General features: G+C 40.1%; 1 protein-coding gene across 3 annotated transcripts; it reads right to left on the reverse strand.

Moving 5' to 3' along the window:
• Positions 1-3,005: 3,005 nt before the first annotated feature.
• On the reverse strand, positions 3,006-23,889 carry USP44 (ubiquitin specific peptidase 44). 3 transcript variants are annotated; one of them, XM_060777296.2, is made up of 6 exons: positions 23,731-23,888; positions 14,166-15,653; positions 9,726-9,924; positions 9,255-9,321; positions 4,356-4,561; positions 3,006-3,637 (listed from the first exon to the last, which is right to left on the reverse strand). In XM_060777296.2, the coding sequence occupies exons 2-6, from the start codon at positions 15,588-15,590 to the stop codon at positions 3,438-3,440; spliced, it is 2,097 nt and encodes a 698-aa protein (XP_060633279.2). In that variant the 5' UTR covers positions 15,591-15,653; positions 23,731-23,888; the 3' UTR covers positions 3,006-3,437. The 3 variants fall into 3 exon arrangements, with proteins under 3 accessions (XP_060633279.2, XP_060633278.2, XP_067325232.1); XM_060777295.2 differs by having other exon boundaries at positions 9,255-9,363; positions 23,731-23,887; XM_067469131.1 differs by lacking the exon at positions 4,356-4,561 and having other exon boundaries at positions 3,551-3,637; positions 9,255-9,363; positions 23,731-23,889.
• Positions 23,890-24,551: the final 662 nt, after the last annotated feature.

A 24,551-nucleotide genomic window follows, 5' to 3' on the forward strand; every position in this document is an offset into this window, starting at 1 on the left:
AGAGACTCCCGCCTGGGCACACAGAGGACTGGGTGACTTGGAAGGTGCTGAACAAACTGCGCTCTGGCACCACGAGATGCAGAGCCAACCACTGACCACCTGCTGCAATGCAACCTGAGCCCTGCCACATGCACAATGGAGGACCTTCTTGCAGCAACACCAGAAGCACTCCAAGTGGCCAGATACTGGTCAAAGGACATTTAATCAACTACCAAACTCAAAAATTTTGTATTTTGTCTGTTTGTTTGCTTTGTTCTGTTAGAAATGTAATATAATTTGACTGGTTGTCCTGACACGACAAAAAATAAATACCATATTTGCAATACTTTTAAGATTATACTTCAACATTACCAAAATCTAGTAGGACCCATCAATGTTTTGGAAATGAAATATGACTATTTTTATGTATCAGGTATTTAAAACTTTATCTTGGAAACCATAAAAAGGTTTCTCAAATTGAGATTACATGAGAACATTTGATGTTTTCTTAACATGCTTAGGGAGAAGGAAAAGCCAATAAAAGACTAAAACCAGCCAGGCTTGAGAGAAAAATTTAACACATACAATTACAAACATTCTACGTTTTAAAAGCTCAAGGATCCTTGGCACAATAATTGTTCAAGAGAAGCATACAGACTTTTCGTAAAGCCTTTTGTCATTACTTGTTTCCAATGGGTTTCCTGTATTTGGTTTTCAAAATGGTGATATAATGGGCTGCTCAGTCTAAACATGGAAGACTGAATGAGGCAGAAGCAAGTACTAGAAATGCAAGCTATTATGCACAATGTTATGGTTATAAACTGCTAGAACAAACAAATAGAAAAACAATTAACTCATAGTACAGGTACAGATCAATAGATAGCTTGAAGTATGTAAATCTTGCTACAGCAAGTGGCTAAAACTAACTGAAAAAAGGTTAGATTTTTCTCCACCTACTGACACAAACATCTCATCTTGTATAGGACTTGATGTGTGGCATACTTATTACGGTTCATTCATTTTGGGGCGCAGCTCTCAAGGTGGTCAAACAATTGGAGGCAAAGTGTATACACTCCCCTTAAAATAAACAAAAGTGCTTTGTGTGCCTTAGAGAGCACGGGGAGAAGTACTGCTAAGTTTGGAACTCAAGCTATTTTGAGATCTTCCAGTTTTGAGTCACACCCATTCTTAGCCTAAATAATATAAAGTCTCTTACAACTATAGTTAAAATGTCCCATAAAGGGCACAATGAACTTTCTCTTAGTAGACAAATGCTACTCAAAATTGTGGTCCCTGAGCCATCCTTTACAAATGTCCAGGAAGGAAAGAAACCAAGTGTAGCCTCTTGGAATAGATATGGAACTAGCGCCTGGTACATTGGAAACAAATAATTGTTGGTCCCCCAAACCAGATAGCTTGAGACACACTACACTGGACAGTTAAAAAACAAAACAAAAAAAACATCAGAAATTCGATGGAGTACTCTCTCCATCCCTGTGTCCTCTCTTCTCTTGATCACCCTGGGAAGACACACTCGGGGCAAAAGAATGAACTCAGCAGGGCTGAGGAAAAGCATTTTGCTTTTAATGGAATATTCTTGTTGTAGACATGACATCTGATTGTCAGTAATGTTACTGAAATGTTCAGAAACTGAATCAGATTACAGGAACTTCAATACTACAAAGTAATGACATTTCTCTGACTGAAAGTAAGTGTGTGGGAAGTTGGTAAAAGCTCAGTTAAAGAACCTCAGCTGGATTGTATTCCAGTAACTAAAGTGTCCTCAATTGCTTTCTTTGCTCTCAAAGGAACTTAAAAGTGGATCCAGGGGCTTGAGTGTCTGTATTTTATGTAACCCTATAGGAGCATTGGCCTTACTATCCTACTAAAGAACTACGGTACAGGCTGCTTTTCTGGACTGTGCAGGGGAGGAGTCCACAAAACAGAATTTGATCCCTCATGCAGCATTATGTCCATCTTGTTTAGCTGTTACTATTAACTGAAGTAAGATTATTCACTGCAAGGAAGAAGAGAATTGAAGTAGAGTGTTTTATAAATTCACTGGCAAGTACTGACTTCTCCTCCTTATCCTTCTCAAGGAACTAAGAACAGCACAAACCCCAACCTATGTTTTATCTGTATAACATTTAGAATTGTGAGCTTGGTGGTGAAATGAGGATTTGGATGGGTATTCCTTAAGTAGTATACACAACAGTACATATTGAATGGAAAATGCAAAGCATTTGGAAAAAGGAAGGGTGGTGTATAAAATTATGCAATATGCATAGAAAAAAGTGCACTTAGTATTAAGTCAGGATTATCACCACTGAAAAAGAAATGTGTACCACATGCTATGATGATTCCTTCACCGAAATTGCATGGATCTTGAGACTAACAGGGAATAGAGCCTTCAAGTTCACAGATATAGTCTCAGTTCTGGTCTCTATCTCAGGGCATCATGTCTTGTCATCAATCTCTTTAAAAATGTTGTAAAACAACTCAGCATCTGTATGCTTGCCCACTATGTGCTGCCTTGTGCACAGATGAAGGAACTGTTTAAAGCCACACACAATGCGGTGGCTGTTGCCCATTTTTGGTCTAAAATTATTTAGCCGCTTGCGTTCCCTCTATTTTATCAGTTTTATACTAATTTATTTATGCAATGCTTTTGATACGAAATAAAACCACTCTTCAACTGCTGGATTAGATGGAACCCATGGGCACACAACTGGACTGCTTAAAGCTAATATGAATAAGAGCTAAAAGTCCTGTGCTCTAGATACTTCTACTCACCTTTGCACTAAACGCTTTGCTCTGCCCATAAATTTCATCTGGTCCAGCAGTCTGATGAGCTGAGCCACCAAAACCTGGGATGATAGTATAAAATTCTTTTTCTGTTTATTCTGCCCAGTATCTCAGTAATTGTGTGAATATACCAATGTAATTTACAAAGGATCAGTATGCAGATTTATACTTCATCTATTTGTAGGATATTAGTTCACAGAAAAACAAAGAAAATGTAATCATTTGTTATCAAAACGTTTTAATTTTGTGGAAGCAAGACTGATTCCTTCAGACATAGGTAATGGTAACACAAGGAACATTGTATAAAATGCACTTTTTTATAAAAAATTCCAGCATAACATAAAAATTGCTCACTGAAATTCCTCATCTATGTATCCTACATCAAAATATAGAAAAGCTGAAAAACAGCTTGAGGTAAGATTTTTAAAATTCAAATGGCATTTTTAAAAAAATAGCTATACAGACATCCTAGTAACTTGGGAAGTTACCTACCATCAATATAAAGTATTATACTAAACATTTTCCCCCAAATGAATTTTTTTACAAAGTACAAAAGGCTAGCAACACAATGTTTCACAAGACAGATTTAGTACAATACTGCACTTACTTGTCTCAGTTCACGTACAAATGACACCTCAATTTTCTGCTTTGGATTAGCTGTTACTGCCTGCACTGGAACAGTTAACCTCAGTATTTGGCTGTCTTCCAGATGGTGAGTCAAGACCTGATACAGGAGAGGGCCTAACTGCCTGAGTAACTCGCTGGGTATAAAACAAAATGTAAGCCTGGGCCTTGCATACTTCTTCCATAGTGCACATGTTGAGCTTGGAATCATTGCAGTGTACCCAGAATCCTAGACAGAAAAAAGGAATGTAGACAGTGAAGTTAAACTGTTCTATTCTTAATTAAAATTATAAAATAACAATAGAGGACACAATTATAGTTTCAGAACATTTTACACAGGGATAGAAGTACATTTGGCTTTCCACATTTGCAGATTTTTTTAAATAAATTTGATTATTCACAAATAACTGTACAGGCAGTCACCAAGTTATGAACAAGATGGGTTTCTACAGGTTTTTTCTTAAGTTGAATTTATAAGCAAGACAGAACAGGTACATTTTTAAGTGTAACTCCAGCCAAATACACACACACACAGAGTGATATCTTTAGATAGCATACCTGTGGTGTTTGTTTTGCTGTCATTCCCCATGAAAAGACCCTTTCCCATGAAAACTGTTTCAGGACTGAATTTCCGTTTCTATTGGTAGATTTCTCTCACTTCCTGTTGTCTCTTAACTATGAGCTGTGTGTAAGTCAGGTGTTTGTAACTCAGGGATTGCCTGTATTTCAATATATTATGGAGGAAACTTTTGTAAAATGGCTTGGTGAGGGTTGCAGGGAGCGCTCTGGGCTGTCATTTGCTGCAATCTTATTAAATCTGCTGATTGAGCATGTCTGAAGAATTTGGAAGGACTGCTTTATGGGCAATTAAAATTAATATGAAACAGCTAATGCCTCTCAGAGGCAAACTTAAAGGCAGTTTTCACATTTAAAATCCTTGTTTATACCTCCATCTGAATTGTAGCAATAGGCAGTGTAATGTCCTGATCCAAATCCTTTTCCATGATGCATCACCACAGCAGACAAGTCATAGAGAAAGCAGTCTGGAACAAGGGACTTCAGGGATTCTCTGCAGCAATAGGGCTCCATGTTTAGTATCTGGTTGAAGGTGACATGTACACCAATCTTCTCACGGTGATTGCGTCCTGACCATCTTGTAAGGGAAAGAAGTAAACTTAATAAAAACGTTCTCAAAAGTTACCAAAGATTTAAAATCTTCAGGGATGTGCTTGAAACCACAATCTCATGAGCTAGGATCAGAATGGGCTTTATAGGACCACTATACAACACAGTGTTCAGTGGAGGATATTAGAAGCAAAGTATTCCCTCTAGATTGGCTGTCTAACCTACCAATCCTTTAGGGAAATAATTTATGTTCTTACTGATGAGGTGTTTTTCATAACGGTTAAAAAGAAATCTGTTCTGTATTGTTAACCCTGTGTCTAAACTATCATCTTCTATTTGACAGCATTTGAAACATGCAAAGAGCTGTCATTTACTCATCTTCCCTTCATTACCTGCCAAATGTCATTATGCCCTGTTACTGGTCAAGGAACATTGCCTGAAGCATGTTTTTTTTGGTTTGGTCACAACCACTCCCTTTATAATAAATTTAGCGATTGATTCAAAGCATTTTTCAAAATTAAAACTTGCTGTAATGCTTCTACAGATTTGTTGGGGAGGGGGTTGTTGTACTATTCTCAATTTCTTTCAAGCAGAATGGGACAAAGTATGGTCCTAGAGCTGCTTTTTGCAGTCCACAATCCCACTCATCAGAATGCCATTTTTCTGACAAAATGAATTTTTATATCTCATTTTACTTTGAAAATATGTTACAATGCCACTTTATGCTATTTTAATATAAAGCACCCTTAATACCCTGGATGCCATCTTCAAATCTTTAGCAATAAATGTCATCTCTGAAGAGCAGAGTACTTATCACATGACCATCTAGCTGTCCACTCATTTTAGAGTTTCATGGGAGAAACTATTTCACCTGTCACTTTTCTAAGAATTTCAAGAATAGGAAAAGCTGGTGATTTTACAATATCTCATCTTTCTGGTCTATAACCTTCTAGTTTCTGAAGCTCTTTCAACTACTCAATTCCTTACAAAATGGCTTTCTTGGCTTCAGATCACATATTTTGCTCTTTCAGCTTATTCTCCTAGGGATCACTGAAACCTGGTGGGATGACTCCTATCGCTGGAATGTAGATATCGAGGGGTATAACCTCTTTCACAGAAACCGAACAAAGGGGAGAGGAGGCGGAGTAGCCTTATATGTCAAAAACTCTTATGCTACAGAAGAGATTCAAGACAGCAATCTGGGAAACCAGCTTGAAATCATCTGGATAAGAATCAAGGGAACTGGGACTCAAAAAGATGTCGTTGTAGGCGTCTACTACAGACCCCCAAGCCAGGAGGAAGAACTTGATGAAGTCTTCTGCCAACAGTTGACCAAACAGGCACAGAGAAGAGATGTAGTAGTCATGGGCGATTTCAACTATCCCGATATTTGCTGGAAAACAAACTCGGCCAAGAGTACAAGGTCCAACAAATTCCTCGCTTGCCTTGCAGACAATTTCATGGTCCAGAAGGTAGAAGAAGCAACAAGGGGATTGACTACTCTTGATCTCATCTTAACAAATGCGGAGGACCTGATCGACGCGGTCGAAGTGGTAGGATCCTTAGGGGCAAGTGACCATGTGCTCCTGCAATTTGAGGTACAAAGGAAGGCCGAAACTAAGACAAGTCAAACCCGCATTTTGGACTTTAGGAGAGCTGATTTCCAAAAAATGAAGGAAACGCTGAGCAGCATTCCGTGGACACAGATACTAAAAGACAAGGGAGTTACGGATGGATGGGAATTTCTCAAGAGTGAAATACTCAAGGCGCAATTGCAAACTGTGCCAACAAAGAGAAAAAATAGGACAAGTGCAAAGAAGCCAGAATGGATGTCCAAAGAACTTCTAACTGTGCTAAGACACAAAAGAGACATGCACAAGAAGTGGAAAAAGGGAGAAATCACCAAAGAAGAATTCAAACAAATAGCCAACACCTGTAGGGAAAAGGTCCGCAAGGCTAAAGCAAAAAACGAGCTCAGACTTGCCAGGGACATTAAAAACAATAAAAAGGGCTTCTATTCTTATGTCAGTAGAAAAAGGAAAAACAAGGAGGCGATAGGACCTCTTCGAGGAGAAGATGGGGCAATGCTGACAGGGGATAGGGAAAAGGCAGAACTACTTAATGCCTTCTTTGCCTCGGTCTTCTCACAAAAAGAGAGTCTTCAACCTCAGCAAGATGGAGTGGATGAGGGTTTGGAGGACATCCAACCCCAAATTGGGAAAGAAGTCGTTCAGGAATACCTGGCCGCTCTTAATGAGTTCAAGTCCCCAGGGCCAGATCAACTACACCCCAGAGTATTGAAGGAACTAGCGGAAGTCATTTCGGAACCATTGGCAACCATCTTTGAGAGTTCTTGGAGAACGGGAGAAGTTCCAGCAGATTGGAGGAGGGCCAATGTGGTCCCAATCTTCAAGAAGGGAAAAAAGGATGACCCAAACAACTACCGTCCGGTCAGCCTCACGTCGATACCGGGCAAGATTCTGGAAAAGATTGTTAAGGAAGTGGTCTGCAAACACTTAGAAACAAATGCAGTCATCGCTAATAGCCAACATGGATTTATCAAAAACAAGTCATGTCAGACTAATCTGATCTCTTTCTTCGATAGAGCTACAAGCTGGGTAGATGCAGGGAATGCCGTGGATGTAGCGTACCTGGATTTCAGTAAGGCCTTCGACAAGGTCCCCCATGACCTTCTGGCAAGGAAACTAGTCCAATGTGGGCTAGGCAAAACTACGGTGAGGTGGATCTGGAATTGGTTAAGTGGACGAACACAGAGAGTGCTCACTAATGCTTCCTCTTCATCTTGGAAAGAAGTGACAAGTGGAGTGCCGCAGGGTTCCGTCCTGGGCCCGGTCCTGTTCAACATCTTTATTAATGACTTAGATGAAGGGCTAGAAGGCATGATCATCAAGTTTGCAGACGACACCAAATTGGGAGGGATAGCCAATAGTCCAGAGGACAGGAGCAGAATTCAAAACGATCTTGACAGATTAGAGAGATGGGCCAAAACTAACAAAATGAAGTTCAACAGTGACAAATGCAAGATACTCCACTTTGGCAGAAAAAACGAAATGCAAAGATACAGAATGGGTGACGCCTGGCTCGAGAGCAGTACATGTGAAAAAGATCTTGGAGTCCTCGTGGACAACAAGTTAAACATGAGCCAACAATGTGACGTGGCGGCAAAAAAAGCCAATGGGATTTTGGCCTGCATCAAGAGGAGCATAGTGTCTAGATCTAAGGAAGTAATGCTACCCCTCTATTCTGCTTTGGTTAGACCACACCTGGAATATTGTGTCCAATTCTGGGCGCCACAATTCAAGAGAGATATTGACAAGCTGGAATGTGTCCAGAGGAGGGCGACTAAAATGATCAAGGGTCTGGAGAACAAGCCCTATGAGGAGCGGCTTAGGGAACTGGGCATGTTTAGCCTGAAGAAGAGAAGGCTGAGAGGAGATATGATAGCCATGTATAAATATGTGAGAGGAAGCCACAGGGAGGAGGGAGCAAGCTTGTTTTCTGCTTCCTTGGAGACTAGGACGCGGAACAATGGCTTCAAACTACAGGAGAGGAGATTCCATCTGAACATGAGGAAGAACTTCCTGACTGTGAGAGCCGTTCAGCAGTGGAACTCTCTGCCCCGGAGTGTGGTGGAGGCTCCTTCTTTGGAAGCTTTTAAACAGAGGCTGGATGGCCATCTGTCAGGGGTGATTTGAATGCAATATTCCTGCTTCTTGGCAGGGGGTTGGACTGGATGGCCCATGAGGTCTCTTCCAACTCTTTGATTCTATGATTCTATGATTCTATGTTTATCATTTTCTGAATCCAGATATCCCATTACACCGTTGTTTTTCAGATATCTGATGTGAGAGATCATAATTTTCCTATTGGTATGTCATCAAATGGCACCACACTTGCATCTACTGGTTACAGCTATTTTCACCCCTTCCTTGGGACTAACCTCAAGTACACAGTTTTATGCCTACTATCCATCTAACCATTATTCATTTAGCACATCAATTCACATCCAAAGCATACAGTCCTACCAAAGAATGAATTTCATGATACCATGTTGTATGCACTCCATTATCTGTTCTAAGACTGTCATAATTCTTTAATACATTACTGCATAGTGTGTATATATTGAGCAGTACAGATAATGGACACAGGATCTAGGTAGAATGGCACTTTTTTGCTGGAATCTCATCCTAACTAAATACAGGCAGTCCTCAAGTTACAAACATATGACTTACAAATGACTCATAGTTAAGAATGGGGATGAAACAACAGGAAATAAGAGAAATCTATGCCTCTGAAGAGAAATTTAGTCCTGGAAGAGTAATCGTGGGAAAAAGGTGTTTCCACTGAAGCTTTATCACCAATCCTTGTTTCCACAACAGCCTGATAAAATCCATTTACACAGGGATAGAGAATGAGGTGAAATTTTCTGAACAAGGGCACAGACAAATACCAGAGGTGTTAACCCTTCCCTATGTTATTCAAAGCTGAAATATATATATATACACATTTAGCTGGAGTCACACTTTAAAAAATGTAACTGTTCCAATGTACATACAAGTTCAGATTAAGAACAAACCTACAGAACATATCTTGTTCGTAACTTGGGGACTGCCTGTATACAGATCTTCAAAACATTCAATGAGATTGGGCTTTAATCCCTTTGTTCTCTTAATGTACTAAGAAATAATTTATTGCCTTACCTGAACCGCTTAAGGTGTAACCGCAGAACTTGAGGTAGCTGGCATACCATAAGCTGTTTTTGTGCTTCTGAAAGTATAACGGGTTTAGATGAAAACTTTCTTCGCTTTGCTGTTACATGAAAAGGAAAAAAATCCCTCGTTCAAATTCTCAATAGAGCAAACTAACAGCAATTTAGGAAAATCCTGGGTAAAGAGTCAATTTAGCAGGTATTCATTTTGGAACAATCCTGCAAATACTACTTCAATTAATAAAACATTCAAAATACAACTGGACTTCATAGCCAAACAAAGTTATACATTTTGACAGACTTTTTTTCTTGAAACAAAGATTACTTATGGTGCAATTCCAAAGTAATATTCACAACCGCTTCTTAAGACATTATCCTGATGAAAAATGAAATTCGCTTAACTAAAGTTAATTCACAGATTATGTATAAGTCTGATGCATGAGTACATACTGCATTTACTCACTGTTGCACTGATCACAGGCATATATCTTCCCTTCCAAGGCTTCTGTTTCTGTAAACTTGGCCAACATTTCAGTCAACATGCATGGATACTGACAGGTTGTCTCCTTCCCATTGCAGTGGTATCTTTCAGGAAATTCCAGTGAGAGATCCCAGAAGGGTTCAATAGTATTTGATTTATTATCACAAGCAAGACATGTTACCTGTCAAGGTAAACAATAATTACAACGGAATCTTCAACTTGCCATTCTGACACCTTTCAATACATCATGTAACGTTTATATCCTGCTTTTCCTCCAATAGCAACACTCTTCCCTATTCTATGCTTAGGACAACACCGTTTGAAGTTGGTTGGGAGGAAAAGAGACTTGAAAACATGCTTGGCTACCACTTTTTCTTAAGGCTTCTCCAGTTTTTGTTGTTGTTTACATTCAAGGTGTTTTCAATCATGGAGCACTTAGGAGTGGTCAATACATTTTATGCTATTTGGGTAATCCGTTAATATAGCAAAATGTTCTTACCTTAAATTGAATTTATACAAACTTAAGGTTTTCCAGAGGAAGATAAATAATGCTATATAATGAAACATTAACAGTGTATTTCATAGCACAGTAGCCATTACTATAAGTCAACCGTTTCATTACAAATGAGAAGTATTCATATGATTTCACAATTCTGAATAAAAAACTAAGGTACTTGAATGTAAATATATTATGGAACTCTTAGCCTAGTTTTCTAACCATGTTACTCTGATACTGAAAGTGAAGTACATTGCCAGTGGAGGAAAGCCTGCTTGCCAGATCAGCTGGCAAAATCTTGTTCAATCTACACATTATCACTGGTGTGCAAAAAATAACCACAAATGCTTGTCATCCTGCAAGGACCTAATCCTTCTCAAAAATAATAGTATTTGTATCATACACTTTTATATGGGTTGATATCTTTTCGTCATGCTACAATAATGTGTGAGGAAAGGGGGAGAGAGACCTACAGCACCTTGGAGAAAAATAATCTCTGGGTTGCTGTGAGTTTTCTGGGCTCTATGACCATGTTCCAGAAGCATTCTCTCCTATGGAGGAGAGAATGCTTCTGGAACACAACCATACAACCAGAAAAGTCACAGCAGCCCAGTGATTCCAGCCATGACAGCCTTTGACAGCACAAAAATAATCTCATTTGCAGGACAAGATACTAAGGCACAGATGGCTCGGCTCATGGCCAGCTGCCACGCACAAGTACTTCCTAGGTGCCATAAAATAATCCTGTCACCAATCTATAGTGTAGCTATCCAGAAAAGTGTGTAATATGCACCAACGCTAGGAACAATATAATCTGACAAGCTCTTGTAACTCTTTTTTATACATGTATGTCAGGTTTGTGGTTTGCTTACAGGCTGACAATGCTGTTTTCTTATAATGGTGTTGTTAGTTCAAGGTTATAAAGTCTCTGTATGATTTCTGCGGTATCCCTGTGTGGCTCACAAGGGACATGAGTCAAATGCAACAGCCACCATTGGGAATCCGACATAAGTTGAAAGACATTGTGGGTCTATAAAAATACAGTAACCCTGCTATCTGTACTCCCCTGTTCGGGTACTTCTGGACTTCAGGAAGTTTATCAATTCAGGACACTACTTACTATACTAGTAAGGCAGGATGTCTTGTAAATGGCTATGTAAAGAAATCTTTCTCATGTCTATCAGGAGGAGCCCAAGGGTATATATTTCAAAAGTAAGGAGATCTACTTCAAAAATGTTATCTGGTGATTAAACGTATATATTGCTTGAACTACCATAATGATAAGTACATAGGTGCTTCAAATAGTATTACCATAATGTAGAATTCAGAATGCCAGGACAAATTGAGTGTTGTTTTAATACATAGATCACAAATGGTTTATTCCAGAATATCAAAGTCAGTGGAGATATTCTGGAGCACACAAACTGGATAAAATGCCTTGAAATCATTTTAATCAATCTTGCCATTTCTGGATAAAAATGCTAGGAAGGTGATCAAATAAATTGTAGTTAAGAAGGGTGTATCAAGAAATTGTAATAAGAAAAACACACTTTCCTATCGGGTAGATGAATAAAGTGAAGAGATTTTACTGAGTAAGAAACAGAAATGCTACAACAGCTGCAGCTCCTTAGTTTGCTGGCATGCATTATACAAACATCCCAATTCAGTGATGGAAATTTAAGTCAGCTTTGACCTGAAAATCCCCTCCTGTTCCAGCTCTCAGTTACTCTGGTATGTGTCTCAAATCACAACAGGCTGAACTAAGTTGTGTAGTGTTGTAATACTGAAGATTTGGAGTTTATCTTTTCTCCTCTGAATACAGTACAATTGCCTGATTATGTTCCTTACTTTTATCAGTACTGAAAACAAGTAATGTTTAGATCTTACCTAGGAAGGAAAGGTAGTCTAGTCTAGCCTGCTAGTAGTAAACTGCCACTCACTGAAGCACAGGACATAAGCTTCAGAAGATATTATTTTACAATTCTAAACCACGCTCATCACTTATCGCTCATGTCACATGATAATGCCATTCCAAAGAATGGCGTAGATATTCCTGTCTATAATCTTGTCTCTAGCATCCAATATAATATCTGCAGTCTTGAAAATAAAACTTTGTTAATTACCTTTGCCTTGAGAACACACTTTTTCATATGTCATTCTCATTCTTGTTAATTTACTATTTTTAAAGTTATAAAGAGTTAAGCTATGATGTCCATTTAATTACAGAAAAGACTGATTTAAAGCATAAAGCCTCAAATTTACTGATAAACAGACATTTAAAATTTTAATTTATCTGCCCTTTTGAGGAAACCAGGTTAAGGAAGTTGTTTTGTGCCGATTTTACCTGTTCATTATCATAATTTTCTTTTATTGTTTTAATCCATTTTAGCTTCTACTTCTCCATCTATGGATTAACTGATTAAAAAAAATTAAATAAGTACAGATGAGGAGCCCCCAGTGGTGCAGTGGGTTAAACTGCAGAGCTGCTGAACTTGCTGACCGAAAGGTCACAGGTTGAAATCCGGGGAGCGGCATGAGCTCCCACTGTTAGCCCTAGCTTCTGCCAACCTAGCAGCCTGAAAACATGCAAATGTGAGTAGATAAATACAGTAGGTACCGCTCCGACAGGAAGGTAACGGCGTTCCATGTAGTTATGCCGGCCACATTACCTTGGAGGTGTCGATGGACAACGCTGGCTCTTTGACTTAAAAATGGAGATGAGCACCAACCCCCAGAGTCAGACATGACTGGACTTAATGTCAGGGGAAAACCTTTAGCTGCCTTTACCTAAAGTACAGGTGAGCATAGTGGGTGTATGGGAGATCAATAAAATAGAACATCACAGATCTGTCTTCTGTAAATGCGTAGTGCTTTTTGTCTAATATTGGGACTCAGAGAAGGGGCTTCTCCAACAATATTAAGTCACAGATAGGATGGTATGGAGGCATATCTTACATTTTAAGCAAGTGTTTCTCAACCTGTGGGTCCCCAGATAGTTTGGCCTTCAATTCCCAGAAATCCTAACAGCTGGTAAGCTGATTGGAATTTCTGGGAGTTGTAGGCCAAAACACTTGGGGACTCACAGGCTGAGAACACTGTTAAGAGGATCATGGTAGCAGGAAAGACCATGGGGAGTCCTTCATTAACAGCCAGTTCAAAATTTAGATCACTATGAAAAGGATTCAACATGGGACTACTACCCAGTGGCAAAAAAATGAAACTGGAAGGGACTGAAGGTCTGTACATCCATTATAGGAGAACAATTCTGTTCTCATTTTGGCTTTCCAAATAAAACATTTTAGCTGGAAGTACAAGAAGATATGTTGTGTTCAAAAATAGGTAGGGGGTGAATGCAAACTAAAGGCTACTTGCTCCCCAGCTATGACTGAGGTGGACCACCTTATTAGATACAGGGAAATGAGTATGTTCAGCTTATAAAGATAGTCTTACAGCGTATTGAATTTCCTCTAACTTACTCTTTAAATTGATTTGTGGAGGTTTCTACCAGAGCTTGAGAGACTACATTGTTCCCCTGCGGGACCTTGGAAGTTTGCACCTTCACTACCACGCCTCCAGTCTATCTATTGAATCTTTTAAATTCCCTTATGGGCAATTTAAAAAAACTTTTTGAATAAAAGTTTTCAGGAAACCTTCTCGTTTTCTTCCTTATTAAATAAAGGGCTACCCAGGATCTAAACACAGTCTGAGAGGGCAAGACCCTGCCGAATGGGTATGTGTATGTTTGGGGGGTGGGGGGCGGTGGTGGTATGGTACGGTATTTTTAACATTTTTTAAAGGTGGGATCTTGTGGGTGCCAAAAACTGCCAAAGGATCCACATAAAACCTCCATGCCTTAAGTACTTCTAATTCATTTGCTCACAATTATTAATTCACTTCAATCTTTTACATTATTTCACTCACCATACCTGACTTAAAAGCTGCCCGTGAAAAATGGTATTAACCACGTTCAGAACCTGCTTAATGAGTTTCCTTTGAGAAGTGGGAATGAGGGCTGGGCATTTTGTCCGAGCTGTCTCCAGTTCTTGCTGTACTTTATCCAAAAGTTCACAAAGAAATTCCTGAGCATCTTGTTGGGCATAGCCACGAAAGGCTGGGATTAGTCTCCATACTGAATGGAGCATGGCAAAAGGAGACACCAAAGCCCACTTGCCAGACCACATCACTTGAAACAAAGTATGCAGCTCATGACAAAGAGAGATGTACTTTGAGCTTGGCTCCTTTGGTTGAATAAGTTCCATATTTCTACTGTTTGATGCTCCCCCACTTAAGCCGGATGACACACTAGTTCGCCTTACATAAGATGCCTTGCCTTTAATATGGCTTTTGTTCAAATGAAAAATAGAGCCAGGAGATGGAGGATGCTTAGAAGATGATCTTGTTTTGCCATTAGCTGCAGCTGCTAACAACTCTTGAGTTTGGTTCAAATCAAGCTTTAAAAAACATTCCCGAAATATGAGCAAGTGACTCAATACCTGAAGAATAGAATTCATATAGCACGTATTTCCCAAGTTTCGCAATCCTGTTACACCAGGAGTCATAGTAGGCCTTCTTTTCATTGGAGAGTCATTAATTTTTTTTAATTTTACTTCATCTGAGGTAGCTGTTATTTTCAGCTCTACAGGAGAGTCTACATTTTGTGACATTTTTAGTGCACAGCGTGGAATTGTTGAGGATTTTCTATTTTGATTCTGCAAACGAAAGCTCTTCCTTGGAGGCATTTTTTCCATTTCTTCCTTCAACTGCCGCTTTCGCTCTTCTCTTCTCTTCCTAGCATTAATTCGTCTTTCTTCTGCCTCTTCCCTTAGCTTCTCTTCTTCCAGAACTCTTTTCCCATTTGGTGTCAGTTCAAACCAAGATCTAAACACTTTGCCCATTAATGCATGTCTCCTGTGCCACAGAGCTGTGAACATACGGTCTTGATTACGAAGCACAGCTTGCGCATTATTATGTGAAAGGTCATCACTTGAGCCCATCGATCGCAAAGTCCTGCCACTGCGAGTAGTACAGTCATAATTTTGACTCTTGATTGCACTTAATGTACTTCGCAAGAGTTTTAGGTCACCAGTTGCATTATCATTAAGGACATAGTCATCACAAAGATAGCAGAAAACATACAACTCATTCACTTCCAATGCCACTGGATGATTACTTTCTTGAAAGTGCTTTAGTGCATGTTCTTCAATATATCTTCCACAAGCAACATGCGAGCAACTGAGGCAGGCCCATACAGATTCTGTAGTATTGCAGACCATGCAATGCCATTTCTGAGGGTTCACAATGGAATGATCTTGGGCAAGTCGAAGACGTCCTACATGCTTACACTTATCCATTGTTAATACTTCAATGCTGTCAAAATTCTACAGAAACCAGTTTTCTAGTTCTTGCATTGTGACCTGAAAGCAAAAAAACAAAACTGTTTTATTTCTTGCCTGTGTCACACTTTTCAAAACACAATACATTAATTTTCTTATTAAGGCCAGCCTCCCGGGGTGGGGAAGAAGGGCGGGGAATAAATACAGGAAATAAATAAATAAATAAATCTGTGGATTTAACCATCCGCAGCTTTAAAAGTATTTTTTAAACCCCAAAAGCTATCTTGATTCTACCATTGTATATAAAAAAAACCCCATCATTTTACCATGCCATTATAATGGGACCTGAGCATCCAAGGATTCTGATATCCATGGGAAGCCTGGAACCAAACTGCAGCACATATTAAGAGTCTACTGTAATTATATTCATTTTAAGCATTAGCACAGTAATGTGACCATGAACTACCACTATCAGGAGAACTTCCTCTGAGGTTGAGAGAGTGTGGCTCACCCAAGGTCACATAGTGGGTTTCCATGATCAAAAAATGCATGGATGTAACCTAAGTTTAGGATATTGCCCATACATGAACATGGGCAAACACGAACTTTAGTCTGGAGCAAACCACAGCAGTGGGTCTAATTGCCCTAAGATCATCCGGAAGCTGCACAGGCTGCCAAGAATTTCAGAAGATTACTTCTGGCATTGATAAACATGATTATGTTATGTTCAAGTTAGGTGTAATCCATTCCCAAAAGAAGAGTAGCACATGCTTCCAAGAATCATCGATCAGACCACATATAGAACAACTTTTCTGTATTGCCTGGCTCCAGTATTTATTGCTCAGAAATATCATAGTCTGAATCCGGAGGTGCAAGTTAATTATAATGGTAATACCTGTTAATAGGCTTTTTGTCTATGGGCCTAAAATAATTTTTAAACCACTTAAGCAATTAATTATCACTACATCTTATAAAAGTAATTTTACACATTCATTATGCATTATATAAAATATTTTTTCTCTGTCATTTGTCAATTTCATTGAGTAATCCCCAAATTAATGTAGTATAAAGAAGAGGTTCTCCCACAATTTTCTTAGCCTCTTACACCTTGTCTCATTCTCTAGAAATCTTTTTTGTTAAATAAGGAGCCACACATTCTTTACTTCTCTCATAGGAAATGCATTTGATCCAGAAAACGTGCAAAGAGGGAACAAAACTACTAGTTAGTAATGTGATAAAATGTGTTCTCTACACTTAAGAAAAAATATCTTCAACTGAGAATGAGAATACCCCACTCTTTACAAAATAAAAAATGACTACCCCACTCTTTGGAACCCTGTAGATCAAACGTAGTTTCAAGATCCTTGAGTTAAATAGTCTGGCTTTACATTATTTCGCCCCTCCTGATCCTTTTCCCAGTCACCTTGTCTTTGAACACATGAAAGAGCAAGAAAGTGTTCATTTCATCTTTTTCTTCTAATTACCAGGAAATCCACATAAACCAAGTGCTGTAATTAGTTAAAATTTAGTAACAAACAACTGGATTTTAACATGTCTTACAAGGAAAATCACTAAATTAGTGCTGGGCAACTGCCAAGACAATTCTAGTTCCAATTAGTATACATCAATATTTTAAACTATTTTACACATAGAGCAAGATTAGAAGGTATTTGTTAACAGTATAATTCTATATCTTCTCAGAACAAGAATTGATAAAAAAATCTATTAAAGGAAAGATGAATGGAATCTTAAACTTTTTTATAAAATGTAAAAATTAATTAAAATACAAAATGTTGACTTCCATTTCAATATGAAAGGCAAAATGTAAATAAAAAATGTGCTAACTAAACAGAACCAAACATAAACAGGGATTTCTTGGCAGAATTTGTTCAAAGGGGGTTTGCCCTTGTCTTCCACTCAGGCTGAGGGTATGAGTTTCCCAAGGTCATCCAAATGATTTTCCTGGCTGAGAGGGGATTTGGACCCCAACACTATTCACATAATATAATTCGAAGTATTCATGTGGGTTTTTTTTATTGTTTTATGAAAACTCAAGACAATCGGAAATACTAACATCTAGATCACTTAGTTGGGAAGAAAATCTAACTAGAGAATTAACAAGAAAATCAGCAAAATTCCAGATCTAATACAGGTATGACTTCATTAAGAAATCAGGTGTGTTTTTCGGCACAGCAGTACTTCTTTAACAGAGAATTTGGTAACAAAGGTAGCAATATAACAGAAAGGATAAGTTTCCTGCACTGAAAAAAACAAAACAAAAAAACAACAACAGGGGGATGGGGGTGTTCAGCATGTTTCAATAACATTTTATTCAAAACTAACCATTTGCACATGTGTTAGCTTGCATTGGTAAACAGAAGCCTTGCATTAGTAAACAAAAACAATTTGAACACACCACAGCCTGCTTAAAGGTTTCTTCCAAAATACATACAGGAATGACTTTCATCAGCTCAACTTTTCTTATGCCACTGTAGGTTCAACTACAGCCTAATCCCATTTTTCCAGATTACACTTTATGACACTGTTTACTAAAGACATACTGTTACAACCTGATACCTTGTGTTTCTCAGCCCTCCTTCACCATTTTCTCAATGCTGCTGAAATCATCAAGCAAGACGGGGAAAAAGAAGCTTGACTAATGTCAAAAAGAAATTTTGAAAAAGAAACTTCTTCTTCAGAGGCTCTGCTAACAGAAATAAGATTGTACAACCAAAGAAACTATGTATTTATATGAAGGAAGGTTTGCAGGTCTGCAAGGAAGAAATACAGTTACAACGCCCAACAAACACTAAGAAATCAATCAAAAGGAGAGAAACACTGGCAGAGCAAAGTCATTGCATCAAAGTACAAATCCCCCACCCAGCCATGATGCTCACTGAATGACCATGCTCCAATCATTCCCTGACTACCTCACAAGGTTTTTTTTTTAATTCAAAGAAAAAGAGCACTGGAATTATGTCCAGCAGTGTGATCTCTTCCTGAATGAAGGCTGGGGTAAAAACATAAAATGAAGAGTGGGATAAAACTAGAGTACAATTAAGAACATTTCTGGCACAAGATAGCCCAGTGGCTATCATAGATTTATCGCAATGTAGAGAGCCACTTTAATATGAGCTGCTTTCTTCCACGCTTAGCCCATTTTGCTTTATCTAGGCAAAGAACATAAACTCAAGCCGGAAATGCATTTCATGACCTTTGAGATGGAGTAATAAAAGTATTATATGGATTTTAGCATTTTGTTTTGAAATGTACTGAAGAGAGCGAGAGTATAGCTCAGCTTAAAATGTATCTATTAATACTCCATTCATTTTTTCATTAAATGAAAGCCATACCTAGAGGTCATCTATACATTTAACAACCACTGATTCTGGAAAATAATTCCTAACAATATTTTCTTGCCTATTAAACGGTGAGAAGTAGCAAAAACTCCTTGGGTTTTCTATCTAACAAACAGAACCAATTCTTACAAGTTTCGTAAGATTTTACCAGAGCTTTTCCTTAAAAACAGCAACACCCTGCAGTCTGAGGGATTCTAACTTGGGAGTCCAGTGTTTTTAATACCAAGGAAGCCGTCCTGACCCTAAACCAGTGCCTGTCATCAGTAATGAACTGGATGAGGGCAAACAAATTGAAACTAAATCCTGACAAGACAGAGATACATCTGGTCAGTCTGAAGGTAGATCAGGGAATAGGGATCTAGCCCATGCTGGATGGGGGTTACACTCTCCCTGAATACACAGGTTTGCAGTTTAGGGGTCCTCCTGGATTTGACACTGAACCTGGAGGCCCAGGTGTCAGTGGTGGCCAGGAGGGCCTTTGCACAATTAAAATTTGTGTGCCAACTATGCCCATCCCTTTGAGAAGACAGATCTGGCCACGGTGGTACATGTCTTAGTTACATCCCGTCTGGATTACTGTAATGCGCTTTACGTGTGCCTGCCTCTGAAGAGTTCTCAGAAACTTCAGCTGGTCCAAAGATTGCAGCCAGATTGCTAACTGGGACTGGCTACAGGGAGCAGACAACACCCCCTGTTGCATCAGCTCCACTGGCTGCCAGTTTGTTTCTGGACATGCTGTTTATGACCCTTAAAGTCTGACTCCTAGACGGTCCAGGTTATTTGGCTGACCTTTTATAAACTTGCCCAGATCCTGAGATCTTCAGGAGAGGCTCTTCTCTCGGTCCCACCTCCACCTCAAGCTCGATTGATGGGAAGGAGAAATGGGCCTTCTTGGTGGCTGTGCCTTGACTCTGGAACTCTCTGCCTAGTGAAGCCAGAATGACCCTCTCCTTGATATCTTTCCTGTGGCAGACTAAGGCATATGAAGAAGGTTTTAAAGATAAATTCATGGGGTGCTGTGGTTTTTATCTTTGAATATGTTTTAATGATTTTTAACTGTGATTTTTAAAATACCATTTATATTTAATTCTGTTTTAATGTTTTCATATTTGTATATTTTAAATTGTATGCTAATGCTTTTATGTTAAGCCTCTTTGAGTCTCCTTTGGGAGAGATAAAGCGGGGTATAAATAAATATAATAGTAATAATATGATGGGACATCATGTCTCAAAATTATTCAAATTATCCTCTGCACATCCCACCAAATAACCTTATTTCTGAACTCTAAATGGGCTGTAATGCTACATGCTTATGTGTGATAATGGCATAAAGGAAGAAGTACAGCCTGTAACAAAATGTTGAAGTATGGAATATTTCGTGCCCAGGATTCAAAACATTGAATTCTATTCCTCTTTGTGGTTTTCCAGTCTACCTCACTCAATATTCAGTGACCACCGTACGTGGTGAGATTTAATGGGACTTTAAGTATTCCCCTTTGGGTCCCCCCTAAATATTTGTTGCAGTTCCGCAAAACAAACAAACATTTCAGCTTAAACTTGCTATTGACCAGCTTCGTAGGTATTTTACATCCAAAAGCTTTTCTTGAACACACTCCAACTGATCCTCACTACTTCCTCAGATCATAAAGGTCCTACCTGCCACAATAATTTAAATTATTATCTGCCTTTCTCAAAGAACATAACCAAAAGCCTTCGACAACACAAGATAATAAAAAAATTGCCTCTCAATAAGATATAGTTTGTGTTGCCCTTCTCCATATAATATGTAAATTCTGTTTTATTTTCTGTGAATATAGAGAATGCATTCAACTGCTAGAAATAATGGCCTCGCTTTTAAAATATACTGTTTTGTTCCATTCCCATTTACATTTAATTGCAGCTCCTTGCTGACCTATTAGCAAAGCTGCTAGGCCACATTGTCTGATAGATTTCTTCCCCCCATACCTTTTGAAATTCCCTCAATGAGATTTATGCACAGGAACCCCAAGGAATGGGTTTGCCTCATTGTCAGTTACTCAAACACAACAAAAGAATTCAAGTGTGGGGCCTGAAGGCTGCACTTGGCTGCTTATCCCCAGAACTCCCCGATATTAGAAAATAAACATATCCAACCACCTCAAAATTCACACATTTGAGAAATATCTCCTGTGTAATCATTTTGGCCAGTGGCTCTTTTGGTCCTAGACACATTTACTTGTTGTGAGGCACATTTATTTCAGTGGCTTTTAGTTGCAAGCAATTTGGGAACACAACCTGCAGGTGCTATGATCATTAAATACATTTACTGGGATATTTAAGAAACAGTAAGAAGCCATACTTTTCTTATTTTTCCAGTATATGTATGTCAGCAATCTGTTTATCATAAAGGTCAATCGGTTAGGAATAAGCAGATGTCAACATCCAAAATAACTAAGGGGATGGGGAAGGTATATTTTCAGAGGAAGTGGTGTATGATATTTTATTATTCCAAATGTTTAAGAGATTTTAAAATGACCGGTCATTTAATTCTGTTTTAACATTTGTACGGGGTGGTTTTTTAAAAGAAATGTAAATGTTGTGAGCGGATTTGTGTCCCAATCAAGAGATACAAATACACTGAATAACTGATAACCTGATGTATATATTGATTACACAGCACAACCAATATTTTCTTGGTGCCTTGGTTTTCAGACATGGTGCTGGAGTTATTTGGAGTGCTGATACAGAGCATTGCATTGGATAGACTGCATCAGTTCTAGTTTCTTCGGACCCTTCTAGCCCCTTCCACACAGCTGAATAAACCCCACATTATCTGTTTTGAACTGGGTTATCTGAGTCCACACTCAGATAATGTGGGATTTCCTGTCTTGATATTCTTGGATACAGGGCTGTGTGGAAGGGCCCCAGCCAACACTCCTTTTGATGCCTGAGGCCTCTTCCACACAGCTGAATAAAATCCCACATTATCTGCTTTCAGCTGGAATATATGGCAGTGTGGACTCTAATAACTCAGTTCAAAGCAAATATTGTGGGATTTTCTGCCTTGATATTCTGGGTTATATGGCTGTGCAGAAGGGCCCCCAGACAGGCCCTATATCCCAGGATCTGATCCCTGGTTTTCTGTTTATCCCAGATTATCTGGCAGTGTGGACTCATAATCCAGTTTAAAGCAGAAAACCTGGGATCAGATCCTGGGAGGTAGGGCCTGTTTGGAAGGACCCTTGGATAACCCCACAATATCTGCTTTGAAATGGGTTATCTGAGTCCACACTGCATATATTCCAGTTCAAAGCAGATGTGGGATTTTATTCAGCTGTGTGGAAGGGGCTTCAAGCAGCAAAAGGAGTGTTGCCCTGGGGCCCTTACACACAGCTCTATATCCCAGAATATCACAGCAGGAAATCCCACATTATCTGAGTGTGGACTCAGATAACCCACATCAAAGCAGATGTGGGATTTTCTCCCTTGATATTCTGGGATATAGGACTGTATGGAAGGGCCCTGATTCGTCTGAATCCACACTGCCATATATTTCAGTTCAAAGCAGATATTGTGGGATATTCTCCCTTGATATTCTGGGACAGAGAGCTGTGTGGAAGGGCCTTTAGATAACCCAATTCAAAGCAGACAATGTGGGGTTTCTGCCTCGATATTCTGGGATAGAGGGCTGAGTGGAAGGGCCCTTAGATAACCCAGTTCAAAGCAGATATTGTGGGGTTTTCTGCCTCAATATTCTGGGATAGAGGGCTGTGTGGAAGGGCCCTTAGATAACCCAAATCAAAGCAGATAATGTGGGATTTTCTGCCTTGATATTCTGGGATAGAGGGTTGTGTGGAAGGGCCCTTAGATAACCCAATTCAAAGCAGATAATGTGGGATTTTTTGCCTCAATATTCTGGGATAGAGGGCTGTGTGGAAGGGCCCTTAGATAACCCAGTTCAAAGCAGATAGTGTGGGGTTTTCTGCCTAGATATTCTGGGATAGAGGGCTGTGTGGAAGGACCCTTAGATAAACCAATTCAAAGCAGATAATGTGGGATTTTCTGCCTTGATATTGTGGGATAGAGAGCTGTGTGGAAGGGCCCTTAGATAACCCAGTTCAAAGCTGATATTGTGGGGTTTTCTGCCTCGATATTCTGGGATAGAGGGCTGTGTGGAAGGGCCCCCAGCGTAATAATTCCTCCCAGGAACTTCAACCTTCCTCAGTCAAACTTGCTCCAGAAGCAACAAGTGCCTCCCTCCCTCCCTTTTTGTGAGGCTGGGATCCCACCTCTTGATCACAAACCCAACTCCACAAGAAACCCTTTTCCAACTTCATCAAGGCACCTTTTGAGGGAGAACTTTTAAAACACGTCCATCCTGCTATCCAACAACCTCATGGATATATGGAGGCCGACGATGAAGGAGAGCAGCCTTCCACGTGAGCCCTCCCTTTGAGAGACTTGTGTGGAAATAATAATAGTAACAACAAGCTGCTTCCTTGCCCCAACTTCACTTCAAAGGAGGGAGGGAGAGATGAGGTCCCAGAGCATCCATGGGGAGAAGAAACCCGCTCGCTTTGTGGGGAGGGAGGGAGGGAAGGAAGAAGGAGCCCTTCCTCGTTCAGGACTGAGGAAAGAAAGAGGGGAGTTCGCCTCGCCTGAGAGGAAATCCCGGCGCTTTCTGCGAAGAGCGCCAAAACAAAAATCTCGGGAGCGGAAGGGCAGCACGGGGAAGCCCTCCCGAGGCGGCGGCGCCACGGGCCTCTCCCTCCTGCTTGAGGGAAGGCGCTCCCTTTGGTCTCCCCTCGGTCTCCTCATACCTCCTCGCGCAGCAGCAGCAGCAGCAGCAGCCGTCGTCGTTTCCCTCAGCACCCTCGCCGCCGCCGCTGCCTCCTCCGCTCGCTCGCTCGCCGCCGCCATCTTGGACGCCTCCGGGGCCTAGGCCGCCTCCGCCTCCTCCTTCTCCTCAGCAACCGCCCCCTTGGCAGCAACAGCAGCAGCAGCAGCGTCGTCAGGGCCTCTCCCTCCCCGTGCTGCCCTTCCCCTCTCCCTCCCTCCCTCCCTCCCGTGGGCGAGGGGAGCCTTCTACACCTCATAGGGATTGCCTGTGACCTTTTATAACGGGCCTGGGCCAACTTGAGCCCTCCCTCCAGGTGTTTTGGCCTTCGACTCCCACCATTCCTAACAGCCTCAGGCCCCTTCCTTTTCCCCCTCAGCCGCTTAAGCGGGATAAAACATATACAATTGGTTCTATAAGCTTCTTCACCTTCTCTGCCAAAGAGTGCTGGTGCCTCATCAAACTGCAAGTCCCGGAATTACATAGTAATGACTCAAGACAGTTCATTTATGTCGTACTAGCCGTCCCCTGCCACGCGTTGCTGTGGCCCACATGGGGGTTCTGTGTGGGAGCTTTGGCCCAATTCTATCGTTGGTGGGGTTCAGAATGTTCTGTGATTGTAGGTGAACTATAAATCCCAGCAACTACTCCCGAATGTCAAGATTCTATTTTCCCCAAACTCTACCAGTGTTCACATTTGGGCATATTGAGTATTCGGGTAGAGTTTGGTCCAGATCCAAACTCTACAGATCCATGTTTGAGTCCACAGTGATCTCTAGCTGTAGGTGAACTACAACTTCAAAG

The sequence above is a fragment of the Anolis sagrei genome, chromosome 5 (genome assembly GCF_037176765.1).
Source record: "Anolis sagrei isolate rAnoSag1 chromosome 5, rAnoSag1.mat, whole genome shotgun sequence".
NCBI classification, from domain to species: Eukaryota; Metazoa; Chordata; class Lepidosauria; order Squamata; family Dactyloidae; genus Anolis; species Anolis sagrei.

Excerpts from the sequence above, each read along its gene's own strand:
- USP44 (XM_060777295.2), bottom strand. The coding sequence starts at position 15,590 with ATGGATAAGTGTAAGCATGTAGGACGTCTTCGACTTGCCCAAGATCAT. Across the intron at positions 9,364-9,725 it reads TGCCTGTGATCAGTGCAACA|CAAAGCGAAGAAAGTTTTCA; the intron begins GTGAGTAAATGC and ends TTCATGTAACAG. Across the intron at positions 3,638-4,355 it reads TTGCTACAATTCAGATGGAG|GATTCTGGGTACACTGCAAT; the intron begins GTATAAACAAGG and ends TTTTCTGTCTAG.